Genomic DNA, 21,868 nt, shown 5'->3' with positions numbered 1-21,868 from the left:
GTCTGCCGGTCTTCATTTTAAACTTTCTCACGTTAAAGTAAAACGCTACGTCGCAAGTTAAATAAACAATCGTTTTTCCATGAATGAAAATTACTAGTGAACGTGGGTTCATAGCTCAACGCATATTAACACAGTGCAGCGTATGAGAGCTGAATGTATAACAAAGCCAGGAGATCGCTGTCAGATGCTAACTAGTAGCATGTCAAAGGATCGGAAGACGTGGAGCTCACGGTTCACAGCATACACACCAGCCAGCAGCAAGCTGTGCTCACGGTTTGTCTGTTAATACTTATGCAAGGGCAAAACATGGGTTAATAGTAACAAATGTAAATAGTCCGCGCTGGCTTATGGCAGGCTAACCACAGAAGACGGCGCCCTGCGCTGCTGCGTAATGTAGCGCTGCCCCAAGACGCACAGATCGGAGTCTTGCGGTAATATTAACATTTCCACGATACATTCGTATATACAGTTACCTCTTTCTAAGCAAAGCGGCTCTGACATCGTAGCCATTTCAGTTTCCTTTCCAGAGTGATAATAGGATGACATCATGGTGAGCTCCTAGTCGGATACTGCGGTGAGGCAGGAGGAGGGGGGTGGACGATCCAAGACCACTAGATGCGATTAGTAATCCGGGGTAGGATTTAAATGCAGTGGCTACGGTGAAACCGATCTTCGTATGAAACCTCTCAAGAAATCCAATGGGCATAAGGCCAGGTTAGGTCTTTACGGTTGCAGAACGTACACGAACGCTGGTCCAGAATAGCCCAGGCAACGTTTACGCAACCGATTGGTAAAGCGTGATTTTAATTAGCCCGACAGCTCACATTGTGCGTGCCATAGTCTAATGCTTCAGGCTTAACACAATTATGCAATTAACACAAAACAGTCAACGAACATTAGATAAAAAACGTTTATTTTCGAATAAAGAAAATTAACACAATTCCTTTGAGGAGGACGAATTCCTCGATTTAGTCTTATAAAAAGAAACAGTGAAACTCACTCATGACCATGCAGTTCTACATTTGGTGAGGTTATGTACAATTTGCAATTATGAAGCATTGGGGTCAAATCGATTAGGTTCATCCAATGGGAATTATCCAGCATCAGATACAAATTAAATTAAAAAGGCAATACCATACAAGGAAGGAACATGATAGCATCGTCCTTCCATAATTATCAATATATCAATTTGTCAATGGGTCGCAATCTCAACTTTACCTAGACCCAAACAGGAAAAACGCACTTAGAAAATTTGTTTGCAAATATTCATTGGACACTGTATGGACAATGCCGCTATTTGGTCTATGTGCCAATGCTTTTGGGGTTCAAATCCCAATCTATAGAAGAACCAAATGACGAACACAGGCCTGAAGAAGGGCAGAAAGTACTCATGGTAACGAATTACACTTCCCACTGGCTAGGCTGGGTTGGTTTTTTTTTTGTTTAGTACAGCATCAATCACACACAACTGAGAATTGCATATGACAGTAATCAAAGACAACGGTGACCTTCTCAGTACTCCTCCCCTTGTGGCTCCATCTTGTAGCCATTCTCATTGGAGCCGTAGCCTTCGCCAGATTGCATCGACTCACGGTCCATCCCATCCTGACTGTACTCCTCCATGGGAGGCGGGGCCTCACCCTCCTCCGCGCCGTTGCCCACCTCGTCCTGGGGGCCCATTTCATCTCGGGACAGCATGGAGGTGTGCCGGTCTTCCCGGCGCTCCGCCCCACCCCTCTCCCTGTCGCCCCGGTCCCTCTTGTGCTCCCTGTCTCTATCCCTGTCGCCCCTGCGCCTCTCGCGGTCCCTGTCTCGGTCTCCCTTGTCCCTGTGGCTGCGCCTACGGTCTCTATCGCGGTCCCCCCGGTCCCGCTCCCTGCTGCGCTCGTCGGGCCCCTCACCGCCTTCCTCGCCCTCCTCTGGCACCCTATCGGCCCCGTCCTCTGCCGCCCCATCCCCTAGGCCCATGCCCGCCTCCTCACCGTCCGCCCCCTTGCCCCTGTCCCCTCTTTCCCGTTTGCGGTCACGGCTGCGGCTACGCCTTTTCCTCTCCCTGTCGCGGCTCCTTTCCCTGCTGTTGCTCTCCCCGCCCCCGCCGCCGGCCGCTCGCTCTCTCTCCCGCTCCCTGTCCCTGCGCCGGTTGCCCCCACCGCCGACCTCCTCCCCGGACGCCGCGGCCCCGGGCACCACCATGCCTGGAGCTCTGTCTCGGGAGCGGGAGCGCCGGCGCCTCTCCCTGGAGCGGGACCTGCGGCGCTCGCCGCGCTCCTTGTCCCGCTCTCCGCCGCCGCGCTCTCCGCCGCCGCGCTCTCCGCCACCGCGCTCTCCGCCGCCGCCCCGCTCAGCGCGCTCCCCCCCTCTCTCACCACGCTCCCGACTCCGCTCCGGCCGCTCGCTGCGGTCCCGTTCTCCTCGCTCTGGGCGGTCCCTGAAGGATGGAGAGGGGGCGTTAGGAAAGGCAACCAGACTCCGACTCACTGAAAAACGTAGACGTGCGTTCTTATTAGCTACCGGGTAGCAAGTGTGGGAGGTTTTCAAACGGCGTGCTCACTCACCCTCCTCCGATGGGGCGCTCGTCGTAGCGCGACGCGTCGTCTCTGCCAGAGTGTTTGATGTTGACGTCAGCGCCACCTCTCCTCGTGCCACCCAGACCACCACCTTTAAATGGGTCAAATATTACAATTCTCAATGCACTAGTACCGTGTTGTTTTCAATTTGTACTGAAATGTAGTTCTGGTATGCAAATGTTCCAGCATTCCTGTTACTTGATCTGCATATTTTCCCCAGTGGATTTAATCCACTTCCAATTTTGTATAACAATGATCTCTCAATATAAACGACTACTGCTATATTTCCAATCCCCAGGTGCACCAAACCTCAGGTTCAAAGCCTCCATGGTTACTGTGGCTCCGTCAAAGGGCCAACAGAAGAACATCTAGTGGGAGAGGCAGCAACTCACCAAGTCTGCGTGGCTGCCATCCTTTCACCGTTCGTCCCCGCTCGACGTCCACAAGCACTCTGCGTCCGTCAATCTTCTTCCCATCGGCGTGCTTGTAGGCGGCTGGAGGGAAGGGGAGGGAGGGGGGATAGGGGATGAAGGGGGAAGAGCAGGAGTGAGTCGGGAGTGACACTGATGCAACCATGGGTTAAGGAAACAAGGAGTGCAGGTTATACTGACCAGGAGCAGGACAGGCCGAGAAGGCTGCTCTCTGGGTTAAAGCCGAGGGAAGTGGGAGCAGAACTCCGTCCGTCACACCACAGCAGTGTCCACAACATTGTTTTAACCAGCGTTTTGTCAATGCCGCGCTCCTACCCTAAGTAGTTTTACCTTTGGAGGTTATATATCCTGTATATATATATATTCTGTTCACACCTGGCATTATTGTTGTATAAGAGACGATCAGATGGTAGAAAAACACTTGAACCAAACTCAAATTTAGGGCTGGAAACTCATTTATTGCAAGGTGTGAATGATCCTCTGCAGAAAATACCGTATAAGAAAGCCTGTCCACGGACTAATTTGCCTAAAATCTGAGGGTTAACATTGGCATGCCCGTCATGACAAATCAGATCCGTAACAGTGTTTAAAGTTAAGATTGAAGTTTTAGGGGAACTTTATGCAAAACTAAAATAAAAGTACTACTGACACAATTTAGTCAACAGTTTTTATTCCAAACTTCTTCTGGTTTCACATGAATGATGAACTAACCTCAGTCTAATGTACTAACCTGCCGATGGTTGATATACGAGGTCCCAGATGTGGAAAATGTGTACTCGTGTCAGATACATTTCAAATGATTGCCACATCGGCAGTTGTTTTACTAAAGGATTTTATTTTAAAATTTCAAAATTGTCAATTTATGCCACAAAAAACGTTAAAACGTTATTTTGACCTACAGCAATGCATTTCAGTATGAAAATATATTGTCACAAATCACTTACCACCATCAGGCAGTTATCTACATTCTGCAGTTCACTTTGTATTTTGCAGATTCACACAACTACAGGGTCAAGCAGCACTCAAACCCTCAACCCAAACGATACTCTTACCACTCTGCAAACCCAACCCTCTGCAACAGGTATTGGAGGAGAGAGAAAGTCAGCTGCCTTACCAAACCATCGATTCAAGTGCAATGTAGAAGAAGGAAGAAAAAAAACCTCCAAAAATAAAAAACTCGACATGTGCTGCTGCAACCGTTTGTGCTCCTTACTCCCAGCCATCCCAAACCACACCACCGTATCTTACAGTCTTGGGATGAAGACCTGATATCCAGACGGCTCCTACACTGGTCTGTTGTGTCGGACGATCCCCTGGGGCAGGGCTTTTTGAGAGCCAAATATCCAAGTCGAGTAAGAAACCGAAACCATCTTCCTCACGGGCCTTACCAGAGCCCCATACTCAATCTGAGGGCCTTACCACCACCCCTCGGAACTTACAACTAGAGGGCCTTACCGGTACCCCCCACAAAGTGACTCTGCATACACAGATACAGTCCAACAGCTAGCCAAATGACATGGGGGCCTTACCACAACCCCTCCATTTATACTGAATTTAACTGTCAGCAGTCCAATCTATCCAAGAAAGGGTCTTACCAAAACCCTGTCAACTACACAGAAGCTGGCCATGTTGGGGAGAAAACTAAGCAACCAAACTAGGAGGTGCCTTTTTTTGGGTGGGCCAGGAAATATTGGTGTAACATGCTCAGGGCCTTACTTTGGACAAAGGAACTTTTCTATAAAGTTTGTTTGCACATATATACTTAAATTCATGACTCATTAACCTCATCCATGATATTTAATAAGCTTATATAGATAGGAGTGTGAATCTGCCTAGTCTAATCTGATGCAGATAAAGTGAGACTAAAGCTGTACTGTTCTTCTGTCCTAGGCCTGTGTGTTGTGTTGGATGCAACACTATACGAGGAGACAATGTGGTTTTTTACCAAGAAGGTCCCCTCATTAGCCTATTCTATTAAAGCCAGCTCACAATCAGATGCAACTAACGGTTGGCAGTGCTTGATGTCTCCAAGTCTTGCATAAAACATTGGATTACAATCTTTATGCTATATCTCACGTCCACATATATCTAACACGTTTCCCACAGTTGGATCAATAGAAGTCCATAATCTATCCTAGGTGAAAACACTACCAATAAAAAAGGTATCATACCCAAAGCGCCATAGACTCAAAAGAAAGCCTCCCTATACCTATCAAGACAGCATATGCTCAGAAACTAGGGGCTGTCAAATAAATATGTAATTTCATCTAATCGCACAAGCAGACTTAAGAGTCAGTGATGGGCTCCAGTTAAATTATTATCGGGCATTGGGTTTAGGATTCTGGACTAGCATGAAGTATATGTGCCCTTCTGTACGACGCGCCTGTGTTTCAAAAGGGTATCTAAAACGGTGTGATCTCTAACAAGTCAAACTAAATTACGCCATTGGTTTTGGCAAACATTAACTTGAGGTGGCTTTAACACAAAAGGTCAAAATCATCGGGCACCCGTCCGCACAATAATGGCCAGGGGTGTGTTGAATGGTGAAAGCCGTTGTAGGCATCGCCTGAAAACAAGGACCCGCTGCCGAGTGTTAAAGAAAAGGTGCCTTCACCATGGAACACACCTCCTTTATGCCAAGTAAGATGGAGGGTGGAAAGAAATCTTACCCATCATACAAACCCATTATACCAACCATATACTGAGCTGTGGTAGTAGGGTGTAGATGTATCATAACCATCATCATCTGCAAGCCAGCTCTGGCCAATAGCCATCACAGATTGGCGGCTGCAGTGGCAATGAGAACAACACACAGTTAATACACTGCACGAGTCCCACACTCCCCTTCCAAGTCAACCCCTTACCGAGATAGTAACCAAAAGGGTATGACAACGCTGGTCCTGAAGAGCCTAGTAGCCCACAACTATTAAATATCCAACAAGAGAATCAGTATTTTGTTGGGGATGGCTGGCGCATTGTGTCAATTTACATACACTTTGGCCCACTGTTGCCTCAGGAGACAAGACTGGGTAGCGATGGATTGATAGAAAAGAGAACTAAGCTCAACGTGACCAGGGTTGAAACCACTGCTAAGTATTATAAAAACACGGAATGGATAAGTTATAACAGACAACTTGTGCCAACGGCATTCTTAAAAACATAATTTTTATGCTTGCCGACCAATTTGACCTTTGGCTTACCATTGGGAATCCCACCAGGAGACCTGCTCTTCCAGAGCTACCACGCATAGCAATTCAAAAGAACCCTTTGACAGGCAAGGATGTTCAGGTTTACAGAAACTCAGGTCGGAAACATTCCAAAGTCATTAAGCGCTGACTGAAATGACCACAAAAGGTGGGACTATTTCAGCGCAATGCCCCCTCCAAAATCACACGGCTATTAGTCAGCTCAAAAAGCACACCAGACACGTCACACGGCCAACAAATTTGAGAAACGCTAAATGTACTTCAACTAATTGTATTCGTTGCTTGCAAGAACATCATGTTTACATTGGATCTAATAGTTTACACTTGCAAAGGGCAAGCAATCCAAAACTCGTATATCATGCTTCAAAGTGTGAAGCTGATGAAATGACAAAAGGTCTATAAGCAAAAATTCTGTGCATGTGTGTATATAAACAGCTTGAATGCTGTGATTGCATGTCTTGCTCGTGTGTTGTGGTTTGAGTATTAGTGATGGCAGAGAGTACTCACAGTGCATGTCCCGCTCGTGTTCGTATTCAATGAAAGCATAACCTCGCGGCTTCCCCGTCCTCTTGTTATAGACTATGTAGATCTGAGAGAGAAAAACACAAAGAACCACAGATTACAGCACATGTCAAAGTGAATACACAAGAATCTCTGGCATGGTCAAGAATCTCGAGGAAGCAATGAACAATAGTCGCAACTTACCCGTTTGATAGGCCCATAAACTTCAAATTCACGTCGTAGCTTAGACTCTGTGGTATCGTAGTTCTGGAAGGGGAAAATAAAGATTACATCTATGGCATGGACACTTTGCATGGACATTTCTAAGTGTGGTACAAACACACTTACCACTCGCGCAACAAACAATGTCTTGAACGCATCCCCCTGTGCATTTGGATCATTGTGTGGATCCCCTAAAGAGATGGGTGAATAAGAACAAATGTTACAAATGTTGAACTGAATGAGTGTCTCCAGCAAGGTCATGAATCCGTCACCATGCAAACTTACAAAGCTTGAGTTCAGTCTCCACAACTGTTTGTCTTCGTTCAATCTTCTCTCGTCTCTTCCGCTCCAGTCGCTCATCACGAGTTTCTGCCCGTGTTGGCGGAGGTGCATCTCTGGGATCCTATTCACAAATCAATAACATAACATTAACATCAGGGTGAATATTTACATGAGTATAATGATAACTATCCAACCATAATCGTATCCTTACCTCGAAGTGCCTTATAAATGGTGCTATGCCGCTGTAGGGTTGGTTGTGGTGTTTCTCATGGGGGAGCTTCTCAAGCTGGGCTAGAAAAGGAATGGGATCCCGCGGGGCGAAGAGTGCCAGCAGGTTCGGGGGTAAAAACTGCGTCATCTTTTACCTAAAGAACATCCGGAGACATGTGCGACGTTAGATTAAGGACTGGTACACCTTTTTGTTTTACAGTGGAAGTCTTTCTAAACGAGAAATCGTAGTACTCTCCAATGATGAATGTAAAACCAAGGGCCCGACCCAAAATCTTTATACTTCCCACTTCCTAACGTAAATCACTCACTGGACGCACACTCACAATACTAGCTCATTAGCGTAAGGCTATGATAATGCTCGCCAGAGAGTAAACATGTTTTCGTTATGAAATTCTATTTCCTAAACATGATCTATTTAAAAAAGTTTATTATGCATTTCCCAAAACAACGAATATAATAGGTTATGACATTAAGAGCTACATTGTGTCCTCGACGATACGCTAGCCGGCTAACACTAAATTAGCGTAGCTGGTTAGCTAAAAGGGCCTCACATGACGAGAATATGCAAGTCTCACCTCAAACCATTCAGTTTTCTCCGCCAGAATCGGGTATGGATCCTAATAAAACAGTTCAGAACCTCTTTGTTGCGTAACGTTGTATCAATTCGAAAGAATTTACAGGAGCCGCACAGCCATTTAATCCTAGTGGGGTAGCGTGGTAAATGTGTTCAATTCCGCTTGTTCTTCGATTAAAATGGCGCGATGCCGTAAAGTCAATGTTCCTGACGTAAAAAGATTCGGACATGGCCCCGCCCCTCGGGACGGCAGACCACGCTTCCAAGTGAATGTACGTGGATGTATTTAACACGTGTGTGTGTGTGTGTGTGTGTGTGTGTGTGTGCGTGTGTGTGTGTGTGTGTGTGTGTGTGTGCGTGTGTGTGTGTGTGTGTGTGTGTGTGTGTGTGTGTGTGTGTGTGTGTGGTTATTTATGTTTTTATATATATGCCATGACACAAGTAGTTTAGTATAAGATTTAAAATAAATTATATGTGGTTCACAAAACCAAAATATAATCGTAACAATTCGTAAATAACAAATCCTAATAAAGACACATTCAATGAATGCAATTTAAAAGTAAGTATTGCAATGGAAAACCAAAAATCCACATAAAAACTTAAATTGAAAAAAATTAAAAACGTTTTTTTAAAGCATGGATACAAGATAATATAAGAAAACCTTTTTGTCCATTCAATTTACATAAAATGGAAATTTGTCTTCGGCAACTTGGTAACCCAGTAAACCCAGTAAAAAACAGACAGACAGTCTACAATTGAAAACAGACAGTACACAATATAAGACATAAGACAGTCACCGTATAAAAAAACTGATTTTGAACAGACAGTGAAGAGCAACTATAGTACAGTTTTAGCACCAGCAGCACCAGCAGCAGCAACTGATGGAGTGATGAGTGAAGGGGGTGGGTGGGGTCATTACAGACCTGGACAACCTTTTGGGGAATGGAACGATTGTATAGGTTCTGGAGTTGCAATTGTTTGTCTCCAGTGATCTTGCTTCAACACCAGGAGACAGTGTTAGAGATGAGAACACCCTCAGTGGGACCTGTGTTGACCATGATCATGGCCTGTTTGCTGGCATTAAAGCTCCTCCGTTTCTTGAGGAGACAGAGCTGCTGGCTTGCCCTTTTAAAAATGTAGTCTGCATTCGGCTGATAGGTACGTTAATCATCTATGATTGTTCCCAGTATAAGTGATCTGTTCCACTTCCAGCCACTTCATGACAGCTGGCTTGAAGACAGGCCCTATGCTGTCTGCCCCCGTCCTATCTCCCCAGACACAGCTCCTCCTGACTGACATTGAAGTTAAGGAAGCTGTCATCTAACCAGGTGGCTAGTTGGGTGATATGCTGAGAGTAGGAAGGGCTGGTGATATCCTGCAGGCAGGGAACCATGGCCATGTCATCAGCATAATGAGTGAGATGTATTCACTGTTAACTGTTGACCTCATTTGTGTCTAAAGTAAAAAAAATAAAAGGGGAGATAAATCACAGTGCTGTGGAACTCCAGTGTTGAGGACAAGGCTGTCAGAGAAGTTTTTATTAATACAGACTCGTTGGGGCCGCCTAGAACCTCTCTGATCTACAGAAGGCTGCTACTGATGTTTAGGTCACACAGGCATCTGAGCTGAGGTGGGGCATGCAGGACTAACAAGTAAAGGAGACCACCATATAAAGTACACAGACACACTGTATGTTTTGGCCTTGTCCAGATGACCATATACTTTTTCAAGAAGTGTGAGAGTAAAAGTGGACGTGAACTTAAAATATTCTTTTGGTTTTGTTTTTTATGTAGGAATATGTATTACATGCAAGGCTTGATTAGTTCCCCCAGCGGCCCCTTCCTGAGAAGGAAGCTCATATCCCCTTGCTTATATGATCTTTAACATAGTAGTCTATCCCATTGTGTCACTCTTACTCAAAACAGACTGTCAGATAGAGAAAGAGTCTCTGCCAACCAGTTTGGCAACGTTCCACTCTCATCTGAATGCGGTGTGGTGCCAGGGTTCTTACCCCTGACAGGAGGTGTGTCCCCGGTCGCGGGAGCGTGCAGGCATTCGGCTCAGGTGGAGCTACATTAGTAGGCTTGATTTTACCACAGTAAATAGAAAATAGACACGTGTGTTGTTTAATTCATCATTTTAGTGTTGGAGTTTTATTAACAAGGTTTTGTCAAGTAACACATGGCTCATCAATTAAAATCAAATATATTTTTCCTTCTATATTTTGACAATGTTAAAATGTACCACGTTGGCGTTGTCATCCTATGTCACTCTTTGGAAGCTTGAGCCAAACATTCTGTATTTCATACTTTTGTATTATTTTATTATTATTTATTGAAATTAACATTAGATACAGTAAAATCAAGATCACATTGATCGCCTCAATTATATCTACTTGACTCAAAATATTACATTTCAACTTAATGCGCATTGTCAACATTTTTTCCCCCTGTAATACACTTATCCCTTGCAAATGATAGCCTGCCTTTGGCTCTTGTTCTTGTAAGTTACACAAACCCAAAAAAATACAGTTGCTAACAACAATTCTAACCTATGTTTCTAAACAGAAAACAGTTATACGTGTTGTAAGTCTATAGAGGCCTGTACAGAGGTTTACAGGTCTTACCTGTCCCAAGACCGCAAGGTGGCAACAAAGAAATGACAAATGGACCAGGCTAATAGGAACACACCCCCACTCTGTTCACAATAGACACAAGCAGGGGAAGGCGATATATATATATATTGGTGGGCCGTTATCGGCGTTAACGTGCTGCGTTAACACGAGACTCTTATCGGGCGATAAAAAAAATATCGCCGTTAATCTATTCTCAAAGTTTAACTAACCAGAAGCTGAGTGTTTAATAAAATATAGGCTACTGTAGTCGCGCCATATGCTGAAGACAATATAGCAATAATAATAGAAACAACTTGGGTGAGCGATGACACGTTTTGGGTTGATCGTGACATCAGAGCGTCAAAATAATTAGTGTTGTTGTTGTAATAATCCAAATCTTCCTACGGCGGTAGGCGGACGCGTACCAGCCGTCTGCCGTCAACGCCGCCCCCACCGCCGCCCCGGCTGCCGCGACGCGCACCGGAGACGAGCGTCCCGTGGACCTGTAGCGAGATCGCGTCCCGGCGCCGTTATATTTTGCCGCGTTTGAGTTTGTGATGCATTTTGGAAACAGGAGATGAGCCCCTGGTCTAATGCGCCACCTGGCTTGAGAAACCCGTTCTCAAAGACTTACTTTTAGTCATTATTTAGGTAGCACACACATATTATGAATGCCTTCGGCAGAATTCAAATGAGCCATTTTAATCTAGATTAATCTAGATTTAAAAAAATAATCTATGCCCACCACTAATATATATACATATACACATATACATATACATATACATATACATATATATATATATCAGTGGCGGCTGGTGGTTTTTAAAATGAGGGAGGAAGGACTGCGTGCTTGGTTGCCATTGGCCTGCTTGCACTGTTAGTGGCGTATAGTGGCATAAGTATGTGAGATTCAAGTTGTTTCAGGGTGTTTTGGTGAACTACAAAATAGCAGGGAGGGATAATTATGTGAATAAAATTGATACAAATCCACCAATGGCAGCATTGTACTTTGAAAGCTGGTGGGCAGCATGTCTTAGACTACAAGGGCAGAAGGAAAGGATGCAAAGCCAATTAGTCAAATCAGGCCTACTCTTGATTTGTAAAACAAAATAAAAAAATTCTGGGCCTATCGTTGGGCCTATTTTTGCCCTCAATGACTGAAGCTATTGGTTGTGATTGGCTGTTTATTTTCAGCTACAATTGTTTTAAGAAAAATGAAGACACAAGACCAAAAGTGATGCCATTTAAAATGCATCGAATCATTCACTAACATCCTTTCCACAATATTAAACAGAATGGTCAGAGTAACAAACAATTAAAAGAACAAGAACACAATTTTAACTATTGACATGGGCTGTAAGCCTAACATTGTTTGAGGCAAATGTGGATGTTAATGGATGTTTCAGAATGTTGGTCATGGTGTTAAGCCAATTAAGATTGAGGGACTTCATTTATAGATCAAGTCAATCCTCCTCGCTGTTTGTGTTGCAAAGATATCAGTGACCTGGTCATACCAAACAGGATATTTTCAGAAGATTTCAGAATAACGGCGTGTGTGACTCCACGTTTTCGCCAACCTTTCAGACGGTAACCCAACGGTGGAGTAGGCTACCGAAAAATAGGTAGACTTCTGGCGGTGGAAACGCCAATAAGCGAACCGAACCGCATTGCTTGGTGGAAACGCCAATATAAGCGAACAGAGCCGCACTGTACCGTAACGAACAGTATCGCACCGCTCAGTGGAAACGAGGCATACGAGCGGGTTCGTTGGTTCTCGTAGCCTAGATACTTGAGGGGATAAACCCTCCCTCCGGGCTGCTCCACAGCCAGGGCTCCTGCTTATAGACCTCTGAAGAATAAGTCCCGCCTCCGAGGCTCCCGGTTCCCTCGGTCAAATGACTATGGGAAATAACATGGAGTTTTTGAATGATCGTACATAACAAACTCTGTAGGTGGCGAAGAAGTAAAAGCTGCGTCACGTTTTGAACTACACACATTTTCCATCTAGTTTCGACTGGCTTTTTGGCTTGTCGGTGTCGTTAAAATAGCATTTATAATCTTTTACTACTTTAACAGCACCGACAAACCAAAAAGCCATAGACATTTGACAGAGGGAACCGGAGACTCGGAGGCGGGACTTATTCTTCAGAGGTCTATTGGTTCATAGCGCAGCGAGGGCTCCTGCTTATTGGTTCAAAGCGCAGCGAGGGCTCCTGCTTATTGGTTCATAGCGCAGCCAGGGCTCCAGCCTATTCGTGAATAGACGTTGACGCGATTCAGATCCACTTATCCCCCCTAGTCCCACCCACTCAGAGGAGAACTTTCCTGCTCTCTCCCATTGACCCCCATATTCACCGGCTGCCAGTAGTTCCCGAGAAATGAATGGGAGTCAATGGAGGCTGAGGGAGGAACGTCCTCCCCAAAGTAATATGCACTAGGCGATAGGGGGTGTTAATATCCCTTTGCCCAGGGAAACGAACATTACATATACAAAGGCATTAAAGTAGTCATATTTAAGAGCATTAATTCATTACAGTAGTCTGGGCAATCTAAGGAGGTTAAGGAGGAACTTCTTCCCTCTCCTCAATGGAGAAGCCTCCACTGAATATATATATATATATATATACAGTCGCTGGGTTGCTCCCATTGCTGGAATATAATGAGGTGTATGAGCTGATTGGTGGAACCGGAGGAGCAGATTGGTAGAGGCGGGACAACGATGAGACTGGATAATGGAATAGAACCTGCACATGATGACAACAAGACAGCAACATGCACACAATGGAGGTAACCACTTCCAGGCACTCAATCATTTCTCTGATCCCTCAAAGCTCTCTCTGACAGACGTCTTTACTCATGGTGTGTGAGGGAGAAATACCACAGGGCTTTCCTTCCAGCTGCTGTCAGATTTAACAAACACTGCTGACTAAAATCCTGCTGATAAAAAAAAAAAAAGGTATACGATTAATCTAATACATTCACAGATCTAGCAAGTACCACTACAAGGGAAAGCTAGATGTGGGAAGATGACTTTATGGCTGTGGTAAGCAGTTTTTTCAGCAATGTGGATGGTGCTTTACCCACTAGCATAGAATGCTTAATTTAAACTTGGTCTTTGCCTCGTGAGACCATCCCGATCTCTAGGGAGTATGAGTTCATGAAGACCAAGCCAAACTGCCAAAAAGGAACAATGTCAGCGCCCAAGGAAAATGCAGCATTCCACAGAGCTCTCAAAACTATTTTTGCCGAAATAGACTGAAAAACAATGTTAAATGATCAACAGAAAACTGTGCAGATGCTATTCTCAGAGTAGAATCATGTTTTTGCTTAACTTGCAACAGTATTCGGCAATATCAAAGAGAGCATGAGCATCTCTCTGATTAGCTGGATTTCTTTCAACAACATAAGTGCAGCAAGACCTGTCACTACACACCACCTAGGTGGCTGCCACACTCCACCTAGGTGAGTCATTTTGGGCTCCTCCAGACAAAGGACATGATGATGGTGTTACAAATCTATTTGTGGTTTATTGCAATGGTTCATCCAGGAGATCTCCCAAGAGTGTGTATGGAGACGGCTGGTTTAACCTGTCCACACTGATTATTCAGGTGAGGCTGCCTAAACCAACAATCATACACACACACCCCCACAATAAGGCTGCAGCCATATTTTGAAATCGATTGCTCACCAGCCAGGGACAGACTGATATTCATGGCCAAACTAAAATATCTGGTTGGTCTCGAAAGACTAAATAAGTGCTACACGTCTGCACAACGGTATAATTTCACACAGTGAGCTGGCTGTTTGTGGTTAGAACAGAGCCAGGATGAATATTTCAGCCCACTTCTGAATTGCATATAAATAATTCAATAATTCAGTCTCTTTGAGATACATAAAAAACCATGCCTATTGCAGCAGACTAAATGTGGCCCTCTGAAAGCTGTTATTAAACTGAAATCGTAAATAATAGTGAATATCATGAATGAGAATTCCTTTAAACTCTGTGCTTATTTCATAGTATCCGGTGTGCAGAGAGTCAGGGACGTTATGGACTCCTTCTCCAAAAAGATGTGGAAAATGTTTGCACCCACTCAGGACTGTTATCAGTCTCCTAGGCCTACAGCAGCTTAGCACCAGCCACTCTAACAGTGACACAACGACCCCAAAGAATTCTGCTACAGAACGGAGTGGAGAGCATCTTGAAAATGGCCGTGTTTGCAATAACTGAAAGAAATTTAGAAACCAAGACAACCTTTCAGATAAATGTGAAAACAAATAAGAAAAGTGGTGTAAAATAGCAGCATTCTATATCACCAGTATGAAACGGACATGTCCTGTGTGATGGACAGGCGAGATGGTTTCAGTCCAATCAGGGAAGAGTTACTATGGTGGGTCAGCCTCATCTCGCACAGGCATGCATGTAGACAATCAACAGATCTTCTCAGAGCATTTCAGATTAAAGATCTTACCTCCAGTACCTTACTAACAGCATTGCTGTTAGAGATGGACAAGACCACAGCCACACTTAACACACAGATCCACATCATATCAGTGGGTATACAATCAGACTTTTCTATTGCTTTTTATCATGTTGGTTTCAAACCAGTCCTGAGCTAGTGTTCATTGGGTACACACCATTACACAAATGTAATAGCAATAATTAATAGGTGATATAAACTAATGCTGTTATGCATGTACAATGTGGGATATGATGAAGATAAGAGGTACGTGAAAAAAAAGTTGTATTGGTTTGCTTTGATTTACAGAGACAGTTTTAACATTAGGGTTAAGTAGAATTGAGAATTGTAGTTGAGAAAATTTGAATTGTACGAACGCATTGGCATCAGTACTGGGTCTTTTTATTCCCAAACACTCACACACAACCTCACACTGACAGACAGATAGACACAGATCTAATAGAAGATGCCGTTTATGTGTTTAGGTTTATGGGCCTGTAGTCCTCTAGTGGTGCATTACGCAATAAATGTGATTGACACTGATGTCATGGAATGAGATATCAACACCAAACATTATACACACGTTAAGGGAAGTGTCCCATGTGCATGGGAACTTTTCAGTTACTCCCACCTTCTGAAGCGTAGTTGCGGTTGATAGAATAATGTTAGCTTATTTGCATATTTTGACTTGGCCAAAGCTCATACTTTATGTAATCAAAAATCTGACAATCCAATTCAGACACTATTATAGATCATTAACAAGCCTAGCAGCACCTTGTTTCTTAAAAAATCAATTGATTCTGTTTGACCCAGGTGAACCTTCCAAGTCCTTTGTCCCAAATAGCCAGGAGCCAAGACACAATGCTTTATTGGCGGAATCTGGCAGGTTCCCAAACAACCAGCACCGTCCTGCTAAAAGGTTAAGTCAGTTTTAAATTAACAGTATAAGAAAATACATGACAAGGGGAATCCTTCCAATCATTACCTGTTACAGGTTAATGACATTCTGCATCACTTTCCTACTCTGTCCGCAGGCAGGACGAGAATACTATAACAATAAAAAAAAATAAAAAAAATAAAACCCATTTGCGAAGACAGTCCAAGGGGCATTTTGCAGCCACAGTATTGCTTTTGAAACTTACATAAAGCCAACATGGCGAGTGCACCAGGTACTGAGACTACTCATTTATAAAAATGAAGGTCAAGCTAGTCAAATATTTGTTCAGCTCACCAACAGGTCAAAAGGTGCCCCACAATGTCTCATAACTGGTACATTATCACTAATTAGTTTAAAACTGTACATATTCCAGCAGCACCAGCATCTCTTCAGTCCCTCTGCTCTTTCTAGCTGTTCTTTTTTTTCCCCCCAGGGGGCTCTGGTTAATGAACTTTTGAAGAGAGGTATGGCAAGCCAACATTTTGATTAGCTTGTTTTTCTCCTGTTTGCCTAAATAGGTAGTTAAGACTTAAAGACTGCCAGTCTAGACTGAATTGTTTAACAGGCAAAACCTGCTATTAATTTGGCATTCACTGCCAAATCTATTGATTCATTTCTGTTCCTGTATTCGTTCCCATTTCCACAGTACTTGAAGCCAAAACCAGCATATTGAAAGACATCAATAAAGGTCAAACCCATTTCAGTGAATGTTACAGAAACACTCAATTCCAGTTTCATTTAATAGTTTTATTATAAAAGCAGCCAAAAAAAACAACAACCGTATTACAGTCTGGTCCTACAAACCTTTGTCATGTACAGGTAAACAACATTACCCAAGCCATCGCTTGACACAATCAAAGTGCTCTGCTGTTTGGAAACGGACTCATGTTCAAAGACTCCACAATGGTAAAAAGGTGTTTTAAGGAAATATTTAGATTGAGTCTGAGGAAGCAAGATATGGGATCTAAGGTGGACAGTCATTGACAACCATGAACATTTGCTAGCAACAACAACGTCCTCCAGGATGTGACCTAAAAATTCACGAGGCACCCAACAACTCCAAATTGTTTTTAATCACCAAAAGAATGTCCTTTGTTGTATCTAATTCAGATGAAAAAATAAAAAAAAATAAAAAAAGTAGTATGACGGTCCAGGTGGGGTGCCCCCTTAACTGCACATAAAGAATTCCAAAAATACACCTGCGGCTGATTTCCCACACCCCACAGAAGGCAATCATATTGTCCTTACTTCAGACAGCCACAGGAGGCGCTAGACATACAATAAAAACTGAGGAAGGCAGGGACACTGTTAGATTATAGGTTATGCTTCGGATCAATGACCTGACAAGGAGAGCGAAAGTGACTCAACAGTTATGCTATGTACAGGCAAGTCTGCCAAGGTCAGCGTGTGCTGTTCTGAATGGGGCAAGTGTGCAAGCTAGAAACCAATAGAAAAACTCTACAGACACCAAGTATGGCGGCAAATGCTGGACCGACTTTAAGGACTATTGCACAATGAACCGCTGAGGACGGTCCACCTTGACTCCTTCACAAAAGCAAACTACCTTAAATAGTCACATCACTTTGACGAGAACTGCAACACAAAAGCCTGTCTTTAAAAAATGAAAAAAATAACTTGGGAGACCAACACTTACCCCCGACACTAACACACGGACCTTTCTGCCTATTCCTCATTCTCAAAACACACAAGTAGACAAACAGGGACTGGGGACTGGGGGGGGGGCGCGGTGGGGGTCCTAGCGCATTCTGTACTCTGAGGTCTTGGACACCTCACACAGCTGACCCTTGAAGTCTATCTCTACATTGAAGTCCAGGTCCCTCTGTTGGACAAGGCAAAACATGTGATTAACTTCAGTTGAAATTTATTTATTATTTTATATTTAATTATAAAATTTGTTGCACCAATGCTTAAAATATATATGTAGCAACAAAACAAAAAAGCATTTACACAATTGTATTATATAATAGTATTGACATTGCCCTAAATGACCATGCCCATATTGCAACCAGCTTGAGTGAACAGAGTATATAGCATGTCCACATTACTTCAAATGTAAGGAGTTTGTGTCACTGAGACTAGGGCTAGTTTAGCGTTTCATGAAAGACTCCAAGTAGGCAATCTCCCACTACTAGCCCATTCCAGTTCAATAGCACACTAGGGCAGATATAAGTTTACCTGGAAGAGTCAAATTCAGTGTACTTTTACAGGTAACTGCAAAATGCGGGGCCTTACATTGTTCTTGCTGTTTGGTTTCATGTTGATGGTGCCAAAGATCTCCTCGCCAGTCTTCACAGTCAGGTAGTCATCCAGATAAAAGACTGTCTGCTTCCAGTGAGTGTAGGGAGACTCGGGACCTGAGGACAGAAAAAAAAAATTGAAAAGGAAGTTGGTGAATCAAGTCAAAGAACATGAAAGCGTCCAGGGAACATTGTGAAAACAAATATGGAGTTAAAGAAAAACTCACTAGTGGAGAAGCCGGTCCTCTTGTGGCAGCGAGTGAACTCGATATTGAAGTAGGTGACCAGGGCATGGACATAGTCGTTCCTCTTCACCTGCAGACAGAACGGTGAGGAGAAAGACAGGTCGTCTATCTTCACCGTGTAGATGTCCACCTCCTGTAGGATTCAACATATAGGCAAATTAGACAAACCAGCCCAGAACATATTCATGCAAGCTTGTGTATCACACTGATAATGAGGGAAAAATTGCCTTAATGGTCAACGACAGTTACATGTGTAAACATAGTTGTGGTCCATCTCAGACACACTACCCACCTTGATGAGGCAGGCACTGCTGACCAGCTGTTTTGGGTCCACCACATCCACTAGAGGCTCCTTGATTGCCACCTCTTTGATGCAAGACATATCGAATCCGTACACGTTCTCCCACCCTGTGCATGAAAACATTTGTACAAAAATAAATAAATACAGACTCTCAGCTTTAGTTATGCATAACTGGTGCAAATACAGCAACAGCTCAGCTTGGCTAGACAAACTTTTGTAAGGTATACAACTAAACTAGGAATATCCCCTTTGCAAAAAGCTGTCAAATTATACATGAAGGCTGTGCACTGTTCTACGTTTTTCATAAACCGTTTCCATAGCACGTTGTATCCAAATCACCAAAACAAGCAATGGTTGTGCAGTCTACTCACAGTGAATTTTGTAGTCCTTGTACTGCCTGTCTTCAATGGCGGTGACGTAGAGAGTTGCCCTGTCGGGGAAGATCATGCCGTCTGGTGTCTGCCGGGGACAAAGAGCAATATGAGATAACGATCAGCAGAATTAAGCAGCAGACCTACGTTGTGGGAGAAGATGCTCTGGGCGGGCTTCACCCACGAGTGAAAGGACCAATAAAGCTGACTGGGTTGGTGCAAACATCATTGATCTAACCCTGACAATGGGAACTTCTGTAAACCACCCGGCATGCGAGTTGAATAGCTAAGTACCAATAGTGAAATCAACTAAATTCCATAATTTCTGAATACACAAATGAAGGTTGGAATACACTAGGTTTACATGAGATGGAGCGTGTTATTACAAAAGCATGCTTTGCTACAGGTCAACCAACATGCACATACCAGCCACTTGTCCCTGGCATAGATAACGGTGTTCAGCATAGACTCATAGAAGAGGCAGTAGCCCATCCACTCTGAGATTATGATGTCGACCTTCTCTACTGGGAGATCAACCTCCTCCACCTTCCCTTTGATGATTGTCACGACTGAAAGACATTTGGAAGAATGATTAGGCATTATAACAGGAGCAGTTCATGGGAATCCATATTTGAATATGAGGTTGTATACTCACTGTGATCAAGCTTGTTAGCCTTGACAATCTTCGTGGCATAGTCAGAAATGCTGCTGCACTCAATCTATAAAGGACAAAAGAAGAACTAAGTATAGATAGAACGACTCATTCTTTGAAATTAACTTGGGGCTAGAGCATCACAGGTTAAAGACAGAACAAGAGGACTACTGTAGTTGGGCTTCAGGGCTTATAAATAAAACAAAAATTCTAGGACACATGTTTGATATTCGAATCACCTACCCCAATGACTTTCTTGGCTCCAGCCTTGGCAGCAAACATACAAAGGATGCCAGTACCACTGCCTACATCCAGCACCACCTTATCCTTGAAGAGGTGCTTGTTGTGGAACATTGAGTTGCGGTAGGTGAGAGTGCGCACCTCGTCCTTCAGCATTTCCTACAACAATCGTTTAGAAAAAAGTCGATGAACAAAAGGGAAAAAAACATTACATTACAGTTGAGATGTGAATGAAAGTCTAAAGGTGTTCGCGTCACGTTGACTTACCTCGTGGATACCAAAGTGGGCATAGGAATCGAAGTAGTAATCCTTTGAAGTCATGTCTTCAGCTGCCGGCTTCACTGCCGGCTTCACTGTCGAGCCCTCCGCCTCCCCCTGAGAAACCTCACCAGAAGAGAGACAAAGTCACGACCATGGCAAATTTCATCAAGAATGTAACTATACGCCGTTAAATTAAGGGTGACCGGTAGGCACATGATGGTACCGCCAAACCAGTTAACAGTGCCAGTAGGAGTATAGCAGTTAATGGCCAGGCCTAGTAAAGCCGATTGATTTATCAAATGTATGCCCGTCGCATCCCTAGATAGGCGCACATGGCTGTTAGCGCCATGCCCGCCTTTGCCCGTCTACGGGTTTCATATAACTGAATGGAATTATGTGAATGAAGCTCAGAAATAAGTTATACGGTTATGGCCTACTTCATACCCGGTGGTTAGCCTCCATCATTACAGGTTTGAAATCTTAGCTTGAGCATGAGGCAGCATTCAAAGCCGGAGAGGCTACTAGCTAGCAAATTAGCCCCCATGCGGTCCAAGTAGCACACCAGAGACAATCGGAGCTACATGCCGGTGTCGCAGCAACACATAAAGTAGTTTCTCTTTAAGAAACTACCTAAAAATAATCTTTATACATATCAGGATAAATGTTTATTACTACACACATGATGGCAACTGGATCACGACATTAGAATAGAGCATCGCTCGAGATGGCAAGTAAAATGGATGCTTCATTTGAAAGTGCGTACAAAGAAGTGACGAATGACTAGACTAGATTACATTTTACAACTATATTAGAGGGATTGACCAATATGTGGATGTTAATGTTATTTTTTATAAATTAGCTCATTCGCGCGTTCTCTGCTGCATTTATTCAATGATTCTTTGCTTACCTCCATTCTGTCAGCCGTCTCCGCCATTTCGGTCTGCTGTGCAAGGCTGGGTCCAGCGTGCGGACTGTTGAAAGGCGCCCTACACAAGCCCCGCCCATTAACGCGAATTACGATTTGTGATTGGATTGGATTTCATGACGCCCCACCCATATATTTGACAAAATGTTCCTCATTGGTCATAAACAAATCACTATTATGAGGCACACATTCCAGTGCATTGTGTATTTATTTGTTTACAGTTAATTGTATATAATTATATATGTATATATATATATATATACCAATTCATTTTTAAGAGGTCGTATACCACTCACAGTATATTTAAAAAAGTAATTAAAAATCCCAACTGTAAAATTAAAGTATTGTAAATAGTTGAAGTGCAGTATCTATTGCAATATATTGTTTGGGGTCTATTCATTAAAGGCTATAATCGAAGCAAAGGTAACTCTTCCTGTATCATAATTGGATTTCTATGGTCGTAACGATATTTGTTGAGTGGAGATGTTGGCCTATTTAAGATAACCAAGGTGTTAATGGCTCACACAACTCTATTTGAGTTCCAGTTGCTGGAACTCAGTCCAGTCCAGTTGTTCCAGGTGCTGAGCCTT

At 43.5% G+C, this 21,868-nt stretch overlaps 2 protein-coding genes across 3 annotated transcripts; both read right to left on the bottom strand.

The window, feature by feature from the left end:
• Positions 1-896: 896 nt before the first annotated feature.
• On the bottom strand, positions 897-8,188 carry snrnp70 (small nuclear ribonucleoprotein 70 (U1)). Its single transcript, XM_084484447.1, has 9 exons — positions 8,016-8,188; positions 7,421-7,574; positions 7,213-7,330; positions 7,054-7,118; positions 6,910-6,972; positions 6,712-6,793; positions 2,960-3,061; positions 2,556-2,658; positions 897-2,428 (listed from the first exon to the last, which is right to left on the bottom strand). The coding sequence occupies exons 2-9, from the start codon at positions 7,565-7,567 to the stop codon at positions 1,513-1,515; spliced, it is 1,596 nt and encodes a 531-aa protein (XP_084340573.1). The 5' UTR covers positions 7,568-7,574; positions 8,016-8,188; the 3' UTR covers positions 897-1,512.
• Positions 8,189-16,763: 8,575 nt separating this feature from the next.
• On the bottom strand, positions 16,764-21,310 carry prmt1 (protein arginine methyltransferase 1). Of its 2 annotated transcripts, none has more exons than XM_084488911.1 (10): positions 21,261-21,310; positions 20,360-20,476; positions 20,096-20,251; positions 19,856-19,919; positions 19,627-19,769; positions 19,201-19,288; positions 18,821-18,936; positions 18,511-18,661; positions 18,279-18,400; positions 16,764-17,865 (listed from the first exon to the last, which is right to left on the bottom strand). In XM_084488911.1, exons 1-10 carry the CDS (start codon positions 21,285-21,287, stop codon positions 17,782-17,784), a joined length of 1,068 nt encoding a protein of 355 aa, XP_084345037.1. In that variant the 5' UTR covers positions 21,288-21,310; the 3' UTR covers positions 16,764-17,781. The 2 variants fall into 2 exon arrangements, with proteins under 2 accessions (XP_084345037.1, XP_084345038.1); XM_084488912.1 differs by having other exon boundaries at positions 20,360-20,467.
• Between the last annotated feature and the right edge of the window lie 558 nt (positions 21,311-21,868).

Source organism: Micromesistius poutassou (genome assembly GCF_964030765.1).
Source record: "Micromesistius poutassou genome assembly, chromosome: 1".
Taxonomy (NCBI): domain Eukaryota; kingdom Metazoa; phylum Chordata; class Actinopteri; order Gadiformes; family Gadidae; genus Micromesistius; species Micromesistius poutassou.
Note: the sequence above shows the minus strand (reverse complement) of the source record. Positions and strands in the feature narration are given on the sequence as shown.